The sequence below is a fragment of the Mycteria americana genome, chromosome 4, assembly GCF_035582795.1.
Source record: "Mycteria americana isolate JAX WOST 10 ecotype Jacksonville Zoo and Gardens chromosome 4, USCA_MyAme_1.0, whole genome shotgun sequence".
NCBI classification, from domain to species: domain Eukaryota; kingdom Metazoa; phylum Chordata; class Aves; order Ciconiiformes; family Ciconiidae; genus Mycteria; species Mycteria americana.
Genome location: NC_134368.1, coordinates 62,437,842 through 62,454,119, shown reverse-complemented (window position 1 = coordinate 62,454,119; position 16,278 = coordinate 62,437,842). Strand labels below are relative to the sequence as shown.

Here is a 16,278-nt window from a genome sequence, read left to right as displayed (position 1 = left end):
TGTTATTCAATTTGTAGGGTCCTGCCCCACAACTAACTGTGTTTGAATTGGCCACAAACTATGCAAGCTCTGATATGTATCCGCTGAGAAATATATTTAGTGACATTCTCCACTGATACATCCTACAGATCCTCAACTCTCTCTCTTTCCTTGATCTCAAATTCCTTCCTAAGCAATGATCATACGAGTTTTCTTACATTTATCTTCTTCAGACTGGCCCACTGCTTTGCTGGGACTCCCAGCCCTCCCACTCTTTCACATTCCTCAGATCTTGCCCTTTTTCTTCTATTATAATTGTCTGTACTTCTACATCCCATTGAGAGGTTATAAACCTTTATTGCAGTCTCTTCTTCCATTCCCAGATTAGGGAAAACATCTTAAGTTGTTCCCCATGGGAAGCCCAAAGCTGACCTCAGTATAGAGAAGGTGGAGAAAATGAGTCTGCAGCAGTGTGGCTGCCTCTTCTTTAAACCCATCAATAGCCATTAATTGCTTCTTATCACACTCATCCCACAGATGTCATGGGATTGTTCCACATTTACAGGAACAACTGAGTGAGCTCTGCCAGCCACAGTCAGAGCAAACTGCTCCTCCCCTATTCACCATCCACCCACACCCACAGGACAGAAAAACTTCCATACGCGTGCACTGTGCGAGTAAGAGGAGAGAACCACACTGACCGAAACACTGCCTTCCTCCTGAGAGAACAGGCGCACCTCATTATCAGTACAGCATGCACTTCCCCACTGTGTACACCTGCTATACATAACCACAAAGCATCAAACATAACCTCTCTTGGCTTCTGGTTCATTTTCCACAATGTCTAACTTGGTGATAATTTTGCTTGCCAGCCAGAAGGGAACAGACCAATTAGCGAAAGCATAGATTTTCACATTTCAAATATATTCGTTCGTTTAAATAAGTATTAGTCTCTATATTTCTAAATTGAGCAGAATATTTTTTCATTGGAAAATCTGAAATTATTCCAGAAAAATTATGTATAATATAATTTTAAACTTATTAAATACAGTTCCATTTTTCAGCCAGCTCTGTTTTACACCAGCAGAAGTCTATTGAAGTGGTAACTCAGACCAGAGAGAATCAACGGTTTTCTCTGTGTGGTTATTTGTTTGTATCGCAGAGCTGTGTGGAATCAGAGTCGTATAGGGAGGGTATGTGAGGGGTGGACTGTACAAACACAAAGCAAAAAAATGCACAACCTAAGGAACTATAATCTAAGCAAATGGAGCAGTTCTGCTGCCAGCCTCAGTATTTTAAGGCTCTCAGGAGTCAAAGTATTTAAGCAATCCCTAATTTTAAATCACAGTTACAAAAAATATTTACTCAAGTACTGTGTTTCAGGGTTAATCTTATGAAAATCACAGACTTGGAGGTAAAATATATTTTTCACAGTTCTATGCTGTTTTCTCAGTTCTATTTTGATCCTTCTGGTAGCCTGCCTGGGTAGCAACTAGACAACAGAAGCTGATAAATCAGAAATTGCAATCACTGCTCAAATGAGGAAAGCTTTAACAGAAGTCTGAATTTGAGCAGGAAGAATGGTTTTCTGTTTCCTTTTGACTACAGCAGCAGTATGCATTCTTAGTGGTAAAATGTCAGCCATGTTTCAAAAAGTCACATGCCGCATTGCAATATGTTAAAAAGAGGTCTCTGTCAAACATGGAAAGGGCCTCGTTCTCAAAAGAGATTGACGAGTAATTGCTCCAGTGGAAGAGAACCGCAAATCCCTCACCCCAGTTTGTCCTCCCTCCTCCCTCAGAGCAAGCCAGCCTCTAGAACTTGTTGAAATCTAGTCAACCAATCCCAGAGCTGTGCTGTGACCTGAGCCCAGGGGATGTCTGGCCTTTCACAGCACAAAGTACCAAAAATATTTTGGTCACTGTGCCACCATGTTTTAAGAAGGCTGAGGATGAGAAGGAAACATCCTTCCGACAAAGTGGCAGCCTCTGACAGAGGGACCGAGTAGACAACAGGAGATGCCAAACTCTTGAGCCACCAAGGTAGGGTGTGACAAGGACTGTAAATCAGAGACCGTGCATGCTCCAAAAGGGAGGCTGAGGTTTCTTGATTCAGAAATATGCTCCTAGACTTAGGGACCCAAACTGTTTGTTTGGGAACAGGCAACAGCTTCATCTTTTATTTTACAACAGGCCTAGAGAGGGTACTACTCCCAGGAGGTGGAGGTATGTACCACTTTCCCCTTTTAAAAAACACGAGCTCATTGTTTTGGTGTAAATCCCCAGCATTGGGGGTCTTAGGGTTCTTGATCCTCAAGTGGGCATCTTAAGTGTGATCTCCAATGAGGTGACAAAGCCCCAGAAGACCCACTTCTGTGCTTAGTTTTCCCCTAGACAGATCCATGCCCAATGCATTGACCTCTGGAACACCAACATATCTCCATGTGCTTCTGTGTCTGTTTTTGGAGTCCAGACCTGAATGTGGCCCTTAGTACCTCAGCTATCATTTTGCTGATGAGATAAGAATATTTTTATTCTGTGCCTTGTTTATTTAAGTGTCAACCCTTTAAATCAGAAGTATCCCTCACTGTATGCATAAATCTGATAGAGCATCAAGGGGGATGGGAGAATGGGAGCTCTAAGCACAGTAAAAATGGCAGTAAAACTATACATCCTGTGTACAAATACATTCTTAATTGCTATTGTTAGAATACAGTCTTCTATGAACTTTTTCTCTATTGCTATAGACTAGCTATAATATAAAAATCTCTTGACTGTTTAAATGATGTGGTTAGGAAGATTTCTCCCACTGAGAATGGAGACAATTTAGAATATGGGACAGAATGGGATAAGATGAATATTCAGAAACTCATGGAGTCAACTTTCTGCACACATAGATTAAATCATAAAAAAATGCCACTGCCTGCAGTATCAACTCCTAGTCATAACTGCACTATTTATAATGGGATATTAAGCTTTAGTTATGTTACTGTCTTAGGCTACATAAACCACCAGGAAAGGATAGAATAAATAAGGTTCTTGCAGATGACTTAGTTGTAGCAAACAGGAGGCTGCACTACTCACAATTTTGCTTTGCAAGGAAATTCCATGGTTGAGAGGTGGTGGGATGGGTTGGAGGGGAAACAGGATCTCAACTAGAATTAATCAGTATGGTCCCAGTAGGCCATTAATCAGTATGGGAATCAGTGGGGTAAAGCCTCAGCCTTGGTACACTTGCAGACCTCTACTGAAATGGGTAGGTGACACAGTGTGAACTGCTCTAATTCCACTGAAGTAAAATGCTTGTCACCACCTGGGGATTTGGGTCCTGTTGTTAGAACTGGGAAGGATAGATATAGGTCATGTTCTTGTTCATAGGGCCTAAAAACTCACAGAGTTTGTGCTGCTAGGGACTATCTGCTTCCCTGGAGAGAGAGAAATGCACGTGAGCTTGAGCAGGTGAGATGGGTTTGTGACCTTACAGTGCTGATCCAGAAGCTGACTCTTCTCAAAGTCAAGAGGAGTTCCAGCAGTAACATCCACCTCAAGTGTACTGTTTAACGGATAAGGAGCTGTAAAATAGCGTGTCCATTCTAAGTGTCTTGCAGTAATGCTTCCTAGCCCATAGTGACCTACTGGAGAGAGAAACCGGTACTATCATCTGCAAGCTGCTTAAAGACCTGACACTCACAAGCTCCATCCATATAGGCACAGCCAAGGAAGGACAGTGGCTTGTCAGTGGGCCTTGTGGTCACCCCACGTGAGCAGGGTGGGATCTGTGGGCTGCCTGAGGCATAAATCCAATAATTTGGCCTACAGCCATGATGCCAGTTAGCAAAAACTCACTTGCTTCATTAAAGGAATTGCAAGCAATTGGCAGTTTGTTTTCCATTGCTATGAATAGTCTCATCATGGCTTTTACGGCTTTCAGAAACTGTAGTTCTATCTTACTCATGTTTCTCACTGCAGAAATCAGGAATCTCGTTGCCCAATATACAGATGTGGGCTGTGTGTTACTCCAGCTAACGCAGTACATGCAAACTACAGTAAAGGTAGGTCACTCTAGTAGTGAGACTACTTTCAGCTCCACCACCTATGCCTGCTGCAGGATATTGGAAAAGTCTCTTCATCTCCCATCCCTTCACTGTCCTTTCAAACCCTTCTGCTGTCTTCTGTCTTTGGGCTATGAAAGAATTGAATCCTTCACTTCCTTCTTGCAAGGATGAGCCCGTAAGGTTAGAGTTCCCCACAACCCCATTTGGGTGGAACATGTTGCCTCTCTCTCGCCACTCTGACCTTCCAACAGCTGCTTAGAGGAAAGTAACTGAAGTCAAACTGAGACCAGAAGTAAAAAGGGACTGTGGTTCTACCCACAGCATAATACAGGGTTTTGGCGAATTGCTTGTGGCGAATGCTTTTGTTTCACAAAGAGATTCAAAAGTTTTGTGACTCCTGAGCCTGGTTGGGCATCTTCTGCCTGGAACCCTTGGCCTCACCACTCTCTCAGAACTGTTCTTTGGATGAACAAAGAGTAAGACATTCCCATCCAATGATTTTCCTGCATTAGTAACAGGATTACCAGAAATCCATTTTTTTCTTTTTAATATCCTTCCACTTTCAAAGCTGAGGAGCCTTGTAGCAAATGAATTTATTTGGCTACAGGTCCTGCCCAGGCATATAAACCCTAGATAAGCTAAAACTGTTTTTAAAAATTGATTTTTTTTTTTTCCTCAGGCAATATTGTTATGTCCACCTTCTAATCTTCAATTGGATGTCAGAGTTAGCACATTGATAACTTGGCTCACTATCCATTTAATTCTGTTTTCACTGCTGATAAAGTAATTACACCATTTGACAAAGGGAAGGACAGGCTGAGGAAGTCGGAGTAATTTGATGCTAAAACACATTGTACATTAAGATGTATCGTGTTGATTGTTACAAGGACATACTTACTGTGGTCCAACCGACCTGCTGACCGAGGTCTGTAAAATACAGTGTAATGATGGAGGAAACGGCAAGGCTTTGAATGTTAATGGAATCCTTCAAATAGGGCCCATCTGTAATGACAAAAAGGGAAGAGGAGATGGCATGAACAACAGGCATCCTCTCAGAGGCTCAGCATAATGCGTAGGCTGCCCTGCAAGGTCAAGGTGTAGGCCCAAGTTGTATTCTGATTTATTTTGGTGACTTGGTACTTATTCTCCAGGTTAGCAACTAAGAGTATTTCTGTGAGAGTTATTCTCCTCTCATTTTAACAAAAGCATTCGGCTGACATGACACAGGGCGGCAATGCATAGCAATTGTTAGGAAGCTATCTCTGTTAATCTAGACCATTAGAGACATGCCATGCAATCACACAGACAATTTCATAGAGCACTTTTTGTTCTGTCTTGCAAGACTAATGGGAAAGTCGATGTTATGCAGTGTCTCCCTCACTGATATCTTTTGCTGAAGTCTTTGCATTCTCAGGCTATTTTACAATAGGTGGCACCATCATGATGAATGCAGCTTCTTGGACAAAGGCCCACAGTCCAATATTTCTTTGTATGCTGTCTGACCTAGGTAGACCAGGTGTATCTGAGCATTACATTACTTTTCACAGTATTCTGAGGCATCTGCTTCCAGTCTTGATGGACCTAGAGTGTACAGGCAGAGACATAAAATGGCAATATCTGATTCTCTTTTTCTAATAGAGGCACTGAGTTAGATATTAGGAAATCCCAACAGCCACTGGCATGGGGTGTTGCCATGGCTGCTACACTTCTTTTCTTTTTTCCACTTTGTGTATTGTGTCTCCCTTTCAACATATGTTTGGTGATTGTTTAAGTCAGTGAGGGTGCTAAATTCCACCAGGTGCTGAGCCCTCATTTTCTAGGGCTCTGCAATTCTATGTGTCCACAGACCAAACCCACACAGCCCATGGCAGCTTCACCTCCCACTGCCATGTCCACCAACAACCGGTGTACTGGCACAAAAAAAGAGGCTGCCTCCTGCAGCCAGTTCCATCTTCTGATGAGGCTGTGAGCAAGGGTTAAAATGGATAATGCAGTGAGTGAGGGAAGTGAGTGAATGGTTTTAAAACTGCCTTTGTCTTCATTATTTGATCATATACTGTATTCTGACACATTTTTACTCAGTGGTTATGAAAACCATTAGATTCCTCTATTAATGAGAAAGATAATAAGTTAATCATTGATATCAATTAATGAAAAAGTGCTAACAGTTCACCCAATAACACATATAGAGAGAGCAATACTGTTAGGAGGAGAACTTGCCAGAGGATTAGTAATATGTTAGGTGGTTGTATTCAGCCGTATGAATACTTACTGCGTTCTAGTTGCAGGCCAACACGGGAAGGGTACCACTGGGGACCTGTTCGAATCACAAAGCATGGCTGTTAATTTCATGGTGGAGGATCTAAATTTCTCTTTCTGTTAGTATTCTTTTTAGCTGATAGCTAAAAATGTGAGAGAAAAAAAATCCTCTCTTTCTGTCTCAGCTATACAAGGAGAATACAAGAGAGCTAGGAGGAACACACGATACACACATTAAAGCAGAAATCCCTTCTCCCCACTTGAGTGTCAGAAGGGCCAATCTCAATGCTGAATGCTCCATCAGTGCATGAAAAATGGGCATGTGTGCATACCACTGGGAAGTATAAAGAAGACCCTTTTTATTACTATATTTGCCAAAACTCTGTACTAAATGTGTCAGTCTTGCCCCTCCCTACAAAATGGTGCTTGTCCTACAGTCTGGTCCAAAGGGGCTGGTTTTTCCCATTTAGGAATATAAAACCTTACTAGGAACATGCAGCTAGCACTAGTTCTTAATCACTGATTAATCAGGCAAATAGAGGCACGAAAAGCAGAGGCACCTGGGTAGCTAATACTGGGTTACATATGACTTCCATGATGCCCACCAACTTAAGGATGTTCCCTAGAAGTAAATTTTTAAATGCTCTAGTTTAAGGTTGCTCCTAAATGCATAATAGCAGTTGGCAGTTGTTATTAGGTGCCCTTTTGTTCAAACAGGTACAGGTCTCCAGCTGCATTTGTTTCTCCCAGCTTCAGGACAAGTAGGTAAGTGCCACAGAAAGACTGCAGAAGCAATCATGGATGTTCAAACTGTTAACTTGTCCAGCTCTTTGTGGTGCCTGTATGCAGAAGGCTGTGCCCCTACAGCTGTGCTGCCCAAATGGACAATATAAGCACTCCTCCTTTGCATCATGTAACTTAGCTTAACCCACACACACGCTTCAGTTTGCTGTTGAAGGTTTTTAGGGCTGACCTGGCACATTTTAGGGCTGACCTGGAGCAGCCTGAGGAGACCTTACACAGCCCATGGTGTGACTGAGATTTGGGGGCAGCGAAGTCTGACAGAGGAAAGCAAGGGAACAGCTGCACTGTCACCCCCCCCAGCCATTTCCACCACATTTGTCTTTATTTTCTTTGACACACCTTAGGACAGTTGATAGTCTGAAAAAGATTTGCTTTGTCTTTTCAGTTCAAAGTCTGGGCGAAATTGGTCAAATATAGCCACGGTTTTCTTTAGACCTATCTTACAATTGTTAGTATTCCTGTATTTAAGATACCAGAATTCCTGTACCTTAAACAAAAGCAAAAAAACTCTCCACAATGACTGTGATCAAATGAGGGAACATTTGCCCTGAGAAGCTGTGGGATCTACTTCCCTGGAGATAGTCAGGCTTCAGCTGGGGAAGACCCTGAGCAATCTTATAGGACTTGAAAGTTGGCCCTGCTCTGAGCAGGAGCCTGCACCAGATGAGTTCTGGAGGTTGCTTCTACCTTAACTGTATTTTGGGATGATCCAAGAGAGCGTGTTCACCCCACCGGCTGTCAGCTGGAGGGGAAGGGGAGCTGTACACAGTGTGCACTGCACTCACTGTGCAGGGGCACGCAGCACACCCTCATTTCAAAGGCACTTGGTCTGAGTTTTGTAGGCAGGAACAGGCATTAGATGAACCCATGAACCAGGGCTAATAGCAGGAGTTGAGACATCCATCAAGTAAGCCGCAAACATTTTTTTCAAGGTACCACAACAATCCATGGCTATTAAAGATAACAAAAGGAAGACAGAGAAAGAGCAGCTGTCTGACTTGTCAAGGAGGATATGATTTGCTCCAGGACAGCAGATATCAATAGTTATTTTGGAGCCTGAAATACAATGTACTTGTGTTAAATTGGAATCTTCTCCCCAGCCCTCATATTACAGTATGTTTCAATAAAAGCCAATTTACCTGATCCTGTGGCAGTGCGCTTTTAGGTATGGCTCATAATCTTCACAAGGGCAAACAGAGGTTGTGCGTTTAGGCACATCATCCCACATTTCCAGTCCTTTAGCCTCAGTACCATTATGTTCAAACATATTCAAAGATTTAGACAGATGGAAGTGTGCCTTTGCTGCTGCTTGTCTGCAGTGACCTTGTTATCACACCCCACTGTGTCACTCTGGTTTCCAGACCATCCTTGGGGTGCTGTGTATATTTTTGCTGGAAGGACCTGGAATTAGCTGTTGGGATGTTCCTTCCCAGCTCTCACTATTGGTGGGAGGCCACAGCTAATGTCAAGTAGAAATGCTATGCAAATGGAGTGGGGGACAAAGTCCAAACACATGTCTATTTGTAAGTATGTTGGTTTTAGTCTGAACATGAAAACTTTCCCACTTTCAATCTTTACTGGCAGCAGACTTTAGCAAGGCTGTTCCCAAGTCTTAGCTGCCTGGGGTCCTGCAAAAAACAGCATTGCTTTCTGGAGAGAAGTGTGACCCCACTTTATTCCTCGGGAGGTCTCAGAGGTCTGGCTGGTCTGCTCTCCCAGCCTGATGAGACTCATTTCAGAGAGAGGAAACCCCACACATTCCTAGGCATCAGAGATTTGCCTGCTCACCACTTGGTAGCAGTCAGCCAAGGGGACCCTGGCCCCACTTGTCACCGCTTACCTGCCTTCTTCCTGTGACTGAGTGTTTTCCACAGGGATCCTCCAGAGCTCTCACCAGGACAGCTCTGGATTTCTATTTGGCAATGCGGGAAGCCATTCCAATCCAGCCTGGCTCTGGCAAACCCACATTCATGTCATTCCTATAGGAGAAGAGCTCTTCTTTCTTTTAATAGTGAAAAGAAGCCAAACGCAGTGACTAATTATCCCCCGTATTAATTCTTGCTACTGCCTGTCAGAATAGGGGGTTGATGGCTCTCTTGGATGCCTAGAGTCAGTACTATCTGGCAGATAAGCTTCCCCTGCCATCAGCAGGAGTTCAGAAGTGCATGTGGAGAGTGCATGCTCCCAGACAGGGTAAACAAGCACTCACTAAAGACACAGACACAGCTGCAGCTGTGTGCAGCACTCAAAGGCCTCTCTGCACTCCCACACCTGGCAAAGCTCCCCTTGCTTCCAATCTAATGCTGGAGGGTTTCTCTTTTCCAGGGTTGGTTTTTTTAGTAGTGTTTACTTCCTAGTTTATTCTTATTAACACTTTCTGTTGGTGCCTCCTGCGGAGATTAATGTCAATCCAAGAGTATGGGTGACTGAAGTTCATCTTGTGACTCCTGTTGCATCTAAGATCAGGCATGTATTATCATTTACTTTCTGACGTTGTGATGGTGCATCAGAGCTCAGCCACATGGTACTCGGTAGGTTACAGTGCCTGTCAATTCCTTGTGATCGGCAGAGCTGTTCAGCTCCCTTAAGCAGGGTTATGGTTTTGGCTATGCATTTCACACTTGGAATAATGTTATAAAAATAACATTTCAGCCCACTTATATCCCAGACCGCTTTTGACTTGAAAAAGCAGATATAGGCTGACCAGAAAATAAGAATGGCCATCATGGTTCAAACCACAGGTCTATTTAGCCAATATTATATCCTCTGATATTTAGCCAATATCGTGGTTCCTCCATCACATTTCTCAGATTTCTAGCATTTGTGTAGAACAGTTTTGGTTCCTTTCTTTGCAGCGTGTTTGAACAGCTGTTGAAATATTTTCCTGGTTTTCCATCTCCTGTTTGATTATTTCTACCCTCCTGACTTACGCTCCTGAAGGATGTTTGTCTCAGACTTTAATACAATGTTCCTTCTATGTGTACAGGCTTCCTTTAGTCTGGAAGTGTAAGCAATTGATGATAAGTCTTAAGCCTTTTACTTTATTCCATCTTCTCTGTCAGGAATGTGTTCCAACTTTGTGGAAAAAAATCCATACATTTATTTAAAAACAGTTAAAATATTTTAATGCTATTACCTTTAAGGCATCATAATTTTTCAACACAGGATAGTATTGTCCTGGAAAGTGACTCAATATTTACTTTTAATAACCTGTTGTAAAAACTGGACATGAGGAAAAATATTTAATTTTGGATGGGTTATTTGTTGTACCTGCCAGTATTTAAAACAAAAATTAAAACATAAGTGAACTGACAGGATATATAAAACCTGACAGCCACCTTTAGTTTGGCCATGCCCAACTATGAAACCACCTATTAATACTGGATATAAAAAGGAGATGTAGTGCTATTAAACAACCATCCAAATGCTTGCTAAAATGACAGCCTCAGTGCCATGCCCAGCTGCCAATACCATTATGCAAAGATGCACAGAAAACCAAGTTCTACTGATCCCGCTGCTCACACAGTTTGTTTTTTCACTGCCTTTATACTAGAATTTCAGTGAATGAATCAGCTGACAATCACAGAAACTGAGGACAGTTTTAAAAGCCCATATGCAGTTTTAAAAGCGTCCAAAGGTACTCTCTATCCACGTTTCAAATTGACCTGAATGCACACTCCACCACTTAAATATCACAAGAGGTTTTGAAAATTTAACAACTAAGAAATCTAAGTACTAGGTACTTTCCAATAGGTATGAAATTGAAGGGGTCAGTCTAATTTTTATTGTTTCATAAAGAACCTTCCATACAAATTCTTTAGTGGGCTGCCTGTTACAGAATCACAGAATCGTATAGGAAAAGACCTGTTACAGAATCACAGAATCGTAAAGGAAAAGACCTTTAAGATCGAGTCCAACCATAAACCTAACACTACCAGGACCACCACTATACCATGTCCCTAAGCACCTCATCCAAATGTCTTTTAAATACCTCCAGGGATGGCGACTCAACCACTTCCCTGGGCAGCCTCTTCCAATGCTTGATAACCCTCTCAGTGAAGTAACATTTCCTAATATCCAGTCTAAACCTCCCCTGGCGCAACTTGAGGCCATTTCCTCTTGTCCTATCACTTGTTACCTGGGAGAAGAGACCGACCCCCACCTCTCTACAGCCTCCTTTCAGGTAGTTGTAGATAGCGATAAGGTCTCCCCTCAGCCTCCTTTTCTCCAGGCTGAACAACCCCAGTTCCCTCAGCCGCTCCTCATAAGACTTCTGCTCCAGACCCTTCACCAGCTTCGTTGCCCTTCTCTGGACTCGCTCCAGCACCTCCATGTCTCTCTTGTAGTGGGGGGTCCAAAACTGAACACAGTATTCGAGGTGCGGCCTCACCAGTGCCGAGTACAGGGGCACGATCACTTCCCTAGTCCTGCTGGCCACGCTGTTTCTGATACAAGCCAGGACGCCATTGGCCTTCTTGGCCGCCTGGGCACACTGCTGGCTCATATTCAGGCGTCTGTCAACCAACACGCCCAGGTCCTTTTCCGCTGTGCAGCTTTCCAGCCACTCTTCCCCAGGCCTGTAGCGTTGCATGGGGTTGCTGTGGCCCAAGTGCAGGACCTTGCACTTGGCCTTGTTAAACCTCATACAATTGACCTCGGCCCATCGATCCAGCCTGTCCAGGTCCCTCTGCAGGGCCTGCCTACCCTCCAGCAGACCAACACTCCTGCCCAACTTGGTGTCATCTGCAAACTTACTGAGGGTGCACTCAATCCCTTTGTCCAGGTCATTGATAAAGATATTAAACAAGACTGGCCCCAAAGTTCTGTAGTAAATTACACAATCAAATGTGTATTTGTCACAAAGTATTTATGAAGTTACGCGAACCTGTAAGAGAGCAAAGGTGTAACATGATGAAGACCTCTCTTGCTGGGAAATTCAGTGTATTCCTTAGAACGCAGCCCTGCAAAAGCTATTCTGCTGGGGAGCGAGGAGCCTAGGAAACGCAAAACAGAGCTGAGGGACACAGTTTGGAGATAATTAGCAGATCGACTTTCTGTGATCAGCTAATTTAGTTATCAGTTAAATTGTTTGCTTCTCATTGTATGTCACCACCCATGCATCTCTAATAACAAATAGCCTTAATAATTACAAGCAATACCTGCTGTGATATGAATAGGATGATATGAACAACAAAATTACTATAATCAATCATCAGCAGCATGTTGTTTAAATTTGCAGAATTACAGGAAATTCTGGAGACCACTGTGGCACCAATATCCCTTATATGATCACAAAATGTTACACATTAGCTGAGAAATGTAACAGCACTTGCTCATGTGAACTTAGCACAGCTGAAATGCATTCCACCACCTTAACCAGACAGTAGTTCTGATATCTATGTAGCAATGAGAAGAGATTGCTAGGAAAGATTCAGCCATTAGTATGTGTGGGGATGGTGGTTTTGTGCATAATATATAGAGACAGACAGACACACAGATTATCTGAAAACTTGCCGAGGTCTTTACTTGACAAGTAAATGCTGAACAAATACAGTTGTTCCATGCCCGTGACTGTGCTGGTTTTGGCTGGGATAGAGATAATTTTCTTCATAGTAGCTAGTATGGGGCTATGTTTTGGATTTGTGCTGGAAACAGTGTTGGTAACACAGGGATGTTTTAGGTACTGCTGAGCAGTGCTTACACAGAGTCAAGGCCTTTTCTGCTCCTCACCCCACCCCACCAGCGAGGAGGCTGGGGGGGCACAAGGAGTTGGGAGGGGACACAGCCGGGACAGCTGACCCCAGCTGACCAAAGGGCTATTCCATACCATAGACGTCATGCTCAGCATATAAAGCTGGGGAGGAAGAAGGAAGGGGGGGATGTTTGGAGTGATGGCGTTTGTCTTCCCAAGTAACCATTATGTGTGATGGAGCCCCACTTTCCTGGAGATGGCTGAACACCTGCCTGCCCATGGGAAGGAGTGAATGAATTCTTTGCTTTGCTTTGCTTGTGTGCGCGGCTTTTGCTTTCCCTATTAAACTGTCTTTAGCTCAACCCTCGAGTGTTCTCACTTTTACTCTTCTGATTCTCTCTCCCATCCCACCGGGGGGCAGTGAGCGAGTGGCTGTGTGGGGCTTAGTTGCTGGCTGGGGTTAAACCCCAACAGTGACCTTAAACAGCAATGGTCATAAGTGTTGTTTCTCTTGGTTGCAGCAGGTGTGTTCGAGCGTTCTCAGGAACGCTTCTGATAAAAGAGGAATAGACAGAGATATCACCGTGCTGACAGTTTCAGCCTTTGCTGGACTGAAGTTTGCATACCCTTGCTTCACTGGGCTGACAGCAGGAAAGCAGAAAGCTGAAATTACTTGAAGCTGTTTCTTTCTGCTTTTATTTGGAAGAAAAGGCTGTGGGATTTATTGTGCTAACATTGCACTTGAGTGATTCCTGAGCATGATGGCAATAAGCAAAGCACACCTAAGAAACCACAGCAAAACTAAGCTGGGCTACAAGACCAAGAGAGAAAGTATCTGAAGCTAGTACTTACTATGCTTGCCTGCACTGTAATAAATGACAGCCACTGAGTACTGCGATCTGAATGACCAGCCCACTTGAGGAATTGTAGCTCTCTTTTTTTTCAGGGCTAGTGCAGAGAGACCAGCTATAGCCAGGCCCCCTCCAGGTACCGCCCAGCTCTACTGGCCTGGCACCGTACTGAGCTCCTGAGCCCAGCTGGTCTCGCAGGGGCCAGGCTACCAACTGCACACTGCTTCCACCTCTCGCCAAGTCTTTAGGGCACAGGGCTGGCCTTGGGAAGGCACTTGCTGGATCTGGGATCATTCAGCTAGGCTGTGTTTTTCTTGTAGAAGGACCTTTGATATGGTGTATCAGAATATTTAAAGAGTGAGAGCAAGGTCTTGAACTATATCCATGTTTTTATGGGAAAAAGCAGATCCAGTGGATTTGTAGTGGAAAGATCCAGTGGATTTTTAGTGGAAAGAGCAGATCCAGTGTGTCCTGTTCAGTAAAATCTCAGCAGGGTACTGAAGTAGATGTTGTTTTTAATGGCTCCGTATCCAGGGATAAATCCTTTTTCTTTGTCAGCGTTTTTCTCTGAGTATTTTCTCTGATTTGTTTAATTTCTAAGCTTTGCAAGGAAGATCTCTGGCCACGTGTTTTCCAAAGGCACCTTGACCTCTAGTTGCTATGGGGACACAAATAATCACATTCTTAATGACGTGTGGAATTTGAAAAAGGAGCTATTTGATCATAAACATCCATTTCTTTCTTCTGGTTTTTGTAATACATGAATGCATCTAACTAGAACCATACTGCTTGCACAGAGAGAGCAAGCAGTGGGCTGGCTGAATTGATGTCTCCGGACATTGGCTAAGACCAACAGTGCTAAGGACAGGGTCTGGCCAAGTGGCAGAACAACACTCACTTCCCACAGACTACTAAGCAAGTAAGCCCCAGCCTGACAAAGCGTCTGGCTACACGCTTCCTTTTTAGCTCTCCATTTGATTGTTCCCATTGGCCTTAAATGCTTAAAATCTGTGAGCATCCATTTTTCCTACATGAAGTCATGTAACTGTCACCCTAGCACCTCCACTGAAGCTCCACAGAGCCTGATCCAGAAGGTTTTTCAGAGCATACTTAATGTCTCTATAGCAAAGAGTATTATATTGCATGCGATGCCTGCAGCCATTCCCCTTAAAAAGTGTCAGAATTCTGCTTTTCTTGCCCAGGATCTGGCAAACAGGATAGCCCTGTCCATACGTTGGTTCCTGGGAGCAGTTAATCTGCTGTGACTGTGCCCAGATGTGGAATTCCAGCCTGTGGGACTCTGCACTGCACCTTGGGTCACAAATTCACTTGATTGCATTTTCATTGAAAAAACTTATATAAATGCCTGAATTTGTTGAGGAACAGAACACTCCTCTCCCCCCACCTTTTTTTCCCTGAAAAAAAAAAATCTCAGACTTCAGCTATATTCTGATCGGGCAATAATGGACAAATTTCTTAAGAGTCAGCATAGTTGTACTTAATGAAGATCGATAGTTATTAGTGGTAAACAGAATATTATTTGTCATTTAGAGGTCAATTTATGTCACTAGCAGATTAAGTTTTCAATTTTCCTTCTGAAACAGCTTGACACTGAAAGCAACTGTGGAAATTTAGACAAACAAAAAGCATCAGAAACTAAAAGCAAGCAAGTATGCAACATTTAGATTTGTATTTTAATATTTTTGCTACATTGTTTCTCCTTTCCACTTCCAAAAAAACTGAGAAAAGGAGAAAGAAAAGCCAGCCCTGTGCATTTCAATTGTCCATGTAGCCTGCTGCAGAAAGTTATAATTAATTTTGATCTTTCTGTGTGGATTTGCATTTAAATTAATGTGCGTGGGCAAGGGAAGGGAAAGGGAATTAGGCTCACCTTTTATTTCATTAATAACAACCATAGAGCAGAATACAGAGAAACAAGAAAATAGATACTCTGACAAGCCTGGAGCTTGAAGCAACGTTCCCATAAGGGACTGCCCTTAACCAGGGCAAGGAGGTGAGGGGGTGCTGAATGCTTCGCGCTGCCGCAGGGCACAGCAGTTGGGCTGCAAATGCCCAGCCGCAGCAGCGTGGCACACGCTCTGCCTGGCCCGGAGCAGCGTGCCAGCAGGGCTGCACCCCTCCCGTGGGCTTCGTGCTGCCTTTACCGCCTGCGTGACACACAGTGACTGCGCAGAGGCGTGCCCTGTCGCTGCGGGGTGGTGGTGGGCAGGTTGGTCAGTGAAGCTGGACTCTGTGTAATGGGTTTGGGGAGTCTTTTGACCAGGCACCCCCAGGGAGGACTGCGTCCTGTGTTCCACGCACTAAAATAGCACTGAGTTTGCTTCGTATTTGCAGACGGTTGTGTTCTGGCTCTGAAATGCCAACCCCACTTAAAAGAGAGATGAGTAATTTATGTCGATTGAGGATCTGTATTCTGGCAGTTATCTTTGTCAGGCAGTCTCTGATTCTCTTGTCTCTACAAGTTCTGAAAGGGTAACAAAGATAATTGTTGAGGTGTCAGGGGGATGTGAGAACTTGAGCAGGATTCTCTTCCTAAATATAAACTCTACCAGTGAAGCCTTCATACAAAGGGCGACCCAAACATGAGAAACTGTACATTAAGGAACATACATTTGCCA

The 16,278-nt window shown here is 43.7% G+C and overlaps 1 protein-coding gene across 1 annotated transcript in view; it reads right to left on the bottom strand.

Annotated features, from left to right (window-relative positions):
• Positions 1-16,278, bottom strand: part of TECRL (trans-2,3-enoyl-CoA reductase like) — a 69,929-nt gene that overhangs the window by 21,365 nt on the left and 32,286 nt on the right. Inside the window, exons 3-4 of the mRNA XM_075499292.1 lie at positions 6,306-6,350; positions 4,932-5,035 (exon numbers count right to left, since the gene is read on the bottom strand). Coding sequence (XP_075355407.1) covers positions 4,932-5,035; positions 6,306-6,350 — 149 coding nt within the window. The remainder of the gene's footprint in view (positions 1-4,931; positions 5,036-6,305; positions 6,351-16,278) is intronic.